The sequence below is a fragment of the Felis catus genome, chromosome E2, assembly GCF_018350175.1.
Source record: "Felis catus isolate Fca126 chromosome E2, F.catus_Fca126_mat1.0, whole genome shotgun sequence".
Lineage (NCBI taxonomy): Eukaryota > Metazoa > Chordata > Mammalia > Carnivora > Felidae > Felis > Felis catus.
The window spans coordinates 2,098,403-2,101,204 of NC_058382.1; the positions used below are offsets into that span (position 1 = coordinate 2,098,403).

Here is a 2,802-nt window from a genome sequence, read left to right on the forward strand (position 1 = left end):
TGGTATTTCCATACAATGGAATATTACTCAGCCTTAAGAAGGAATGAAATATTGCTAGATGCTATATCATGTATAAGCCTCAAAAGTATTACACTAAGTGCAAGGAGACACACAAAAGCCCACATATTATATCATTTCATTTATATGAAATATCCAAAACAAGAAAATCCATAAAGACAAAGAAGACTTACAGTTTTTTAAGCTAGTGGGCTGGGCTTTGGGAGTGATTTCTATTGTGTACAGGATTTTTTTGGTAGTGATGCAAACGTTGTAGAATTAGATGGTGGCAATGGTTGCACAACTTTGTGAATATACCTAAAACTCAATGAATTGCACATTTTAAATGGTGAAGTGTATGGCATGTGAGTTATATCTCAATAAAAATGAAAAGTATTGAGGGGCTCCTGGGTGGCTCAGTCAGTTAAGCATCTGACTTTGGCTCAGGTCATGATCTCACAGTTTGTGAGTTCAAACCCTGCATTGGGCTCTGTGCTGACAGCTCAGAGCCCGGAGCCTGCTTTGGACTCTGTGTCTCCCTCTCTCTCTGCCCCTCCCCTGCTCGCACTGTGTCTCTCTTTGTCTCTCAAAAAATAAAAATAAATTTAAAAAAATGAAAAGTATTGATAACTTGAGATCTCCCCCATGGCCTGTCTGCTCGTCACCTTCAGGACTGGTGTAGGGTTCTGCAGAATGCTGCCTGGACCTCCCTGTTCCGCAGGCAGTAGATGACGGGATTGCACATGGGTGTGACCACCGTGTAGATGACAGACAGCACCTTGTTGAGGTCCATGGCTTCTATGCGGCTGGGACGGGCGTAGATGAAGAGAGTGGCTGAGTAGAAGATGCCCACCACCACCAGGTGGGAGGCGCAGGTGGAGAGGGCTTTGCGGCGGGCAGCGGCTGATGACATGTGGAGCACAGCCCTCCCGATGGCCACATAGGAGGTGATGGCCATGAGAAGGGAACCCCAGAGGATGACGATGGCAGAGATGAAGTCCACCAGCTCCGTCAGGGCCACGTGGGTGCAGGACAGGTTGAGCAGAGGGGAGACGTCACAGAAGAAGTGGTTGAGGACATTGGGGCCACAGTAGGAAAGGCTGGCAATGCATGTCGTCTTGGCCACCGAGACCAACAGCCCCCCAAGCCATGAGGACAAGGCTAAGCCCAGGCAGACCTGGGGCCTCATGAGCAGTGGGTAATGGAGTGGGCGGCAGATGGCCACGTAGCGGTCATAAGCCATGGAGGCCAAGAGGGTGCACTCTGTGCAGATGAGGACTATGAAGAAGAAAAGCTGTGTCATGCAGGCTGTGAAGGAAATATGGTAAGGTCCAGTCCACAGCCCCACGAGCAGACTGGGCATGGTCACGGACACATAGCACATCTCCAGGCAGCTCAGGTTGCCCAGGAAGAAATACATGGGCTTGTGGAGCTCAATGTGACTGCAGATGAGGTAGATGATGAGCGTGTTCTCCAGGAGGGTCAGCAGGTAGAGGGTCAGGAAGACGGCAAACAGAACATCCCTTACGTCTGGCCTTGTGGACAAACCCAACAAGACAAACTCCTGGACTCTGGTCACATTGCCCAACTCCAAGGGCCTCTCCATCTAAGAATAAAATACATCTGCAAAATATTTTGCACATCTTTCTCTCTACAGCTTGCCTTACTCTGGTTCCACGCTGTTGTATCACCTACTTAACACACTTGATACACTCCTCAGTGTCCTTAGAATAAGCATCATGTGTCCTGTCATGGCCCCCGAGCCCCCATGTTCCAATCCTTGCTGACTACTTCACATAACAGCACCATTTCTCACATCCATTGTAGCCCCATGGAGGCCCTTTCACCCCCTCAAATACTCCAAGGTCTTTCCAGCCTTAAAGCATTTCCACATGAAGTCTCTCCATCCTAGAACAGCTTTCTCCCCATTCTTGTGTTTCCCATGTCTGGGAATCCTTGACATTCTTGGCATGAGTTTTTCAATGTCATATCCTCAGAAAATCCCCTCTCAAACCCCGTGTCATTATTTTTTATCCCTGCATCCCATTACTTCTGCACCAGGGTGATTGTTATTAACTTTATTTAGTTTAAATTACTTGCACAAACTGGAGGTTGCTGGGGGGGGGGGATGGGTGAAATAGGTGAAGGGAATGAGGGTGTGCACTTGCTGTGATGAGCTCCAGGTAAGGATGGAAACCTTGAATCACTGTATTGTACACATGAAACATAATACTGTATGTTAATACTGGGATTAAAATGAATGAATGAGGGGCACCTGGGGGCTCAGTCGGTTAAGCATCCAACTTCAGCTCAGGTCATGATCTCGCAGTTCATGGGTTTGAGCCCCTGGTTGGGCTCTGTGTGGACAGCTCAGAAGGTGGAGCCTGCTTTGGATTCTGTGTGTCTCTCTCTCTCTGCCTCTCCCCTACTCACACTCTGTCTCTCAAAAATAAATAAACGTTAAAAAAAATTAATTGAATGAATAAATGAATAGGATTACTTGCATGTTTGTTGAGTTATGCAAAGTCTCTCCAACTTGGTTGTAAGCCTCTTGAGGAAAGAGATGGGGTCTATCTCGCTCACAGCTCTAACCTCAGGACCCAGCAAAGGAGTGCATTGCCTGGTACCTTATAGGTTCCTGACACACGTTTATTCAATGCACGGAGGATCAGACTCGGACTTCAGGCATCACACTCCTCAGCAGGTACAGCAGCAAAGAGAAGGCGATGTTGGCTGGGAACTCTGGGACTCTGCCCGGGTCCCCTTCAATTTCTGTTGGCTGTTGATCCAGAAGGGAGGTGATGT

General features: G+C 48.0%; 1 protein-coding gene across 1 annotated transcript; it reads right to left on the reverse strand.

Moving 5' to 3' along the window:
- Positions 1 to 628: 628 nt before the first annotated feature.
- On the reverse strand, positions 629 to 1,843 carry LOC101101097 (olfactory receptor 5). The gene has a single exon (XM_003997378.3). The coding sequence runs from the start codon at positions 1,601 to 1,603 to the stop codon at positions 665 to 667; it is 939 nt and encodes a 312-aa protein (XP_003997427.3). The 5' UTR covers positions 1,604 to 1,843; the 3' UTR covers positions 629 to 664.
- Between the last annotated feature and the right edge of the window lie 959 nt (positions 1,844 to 2,802).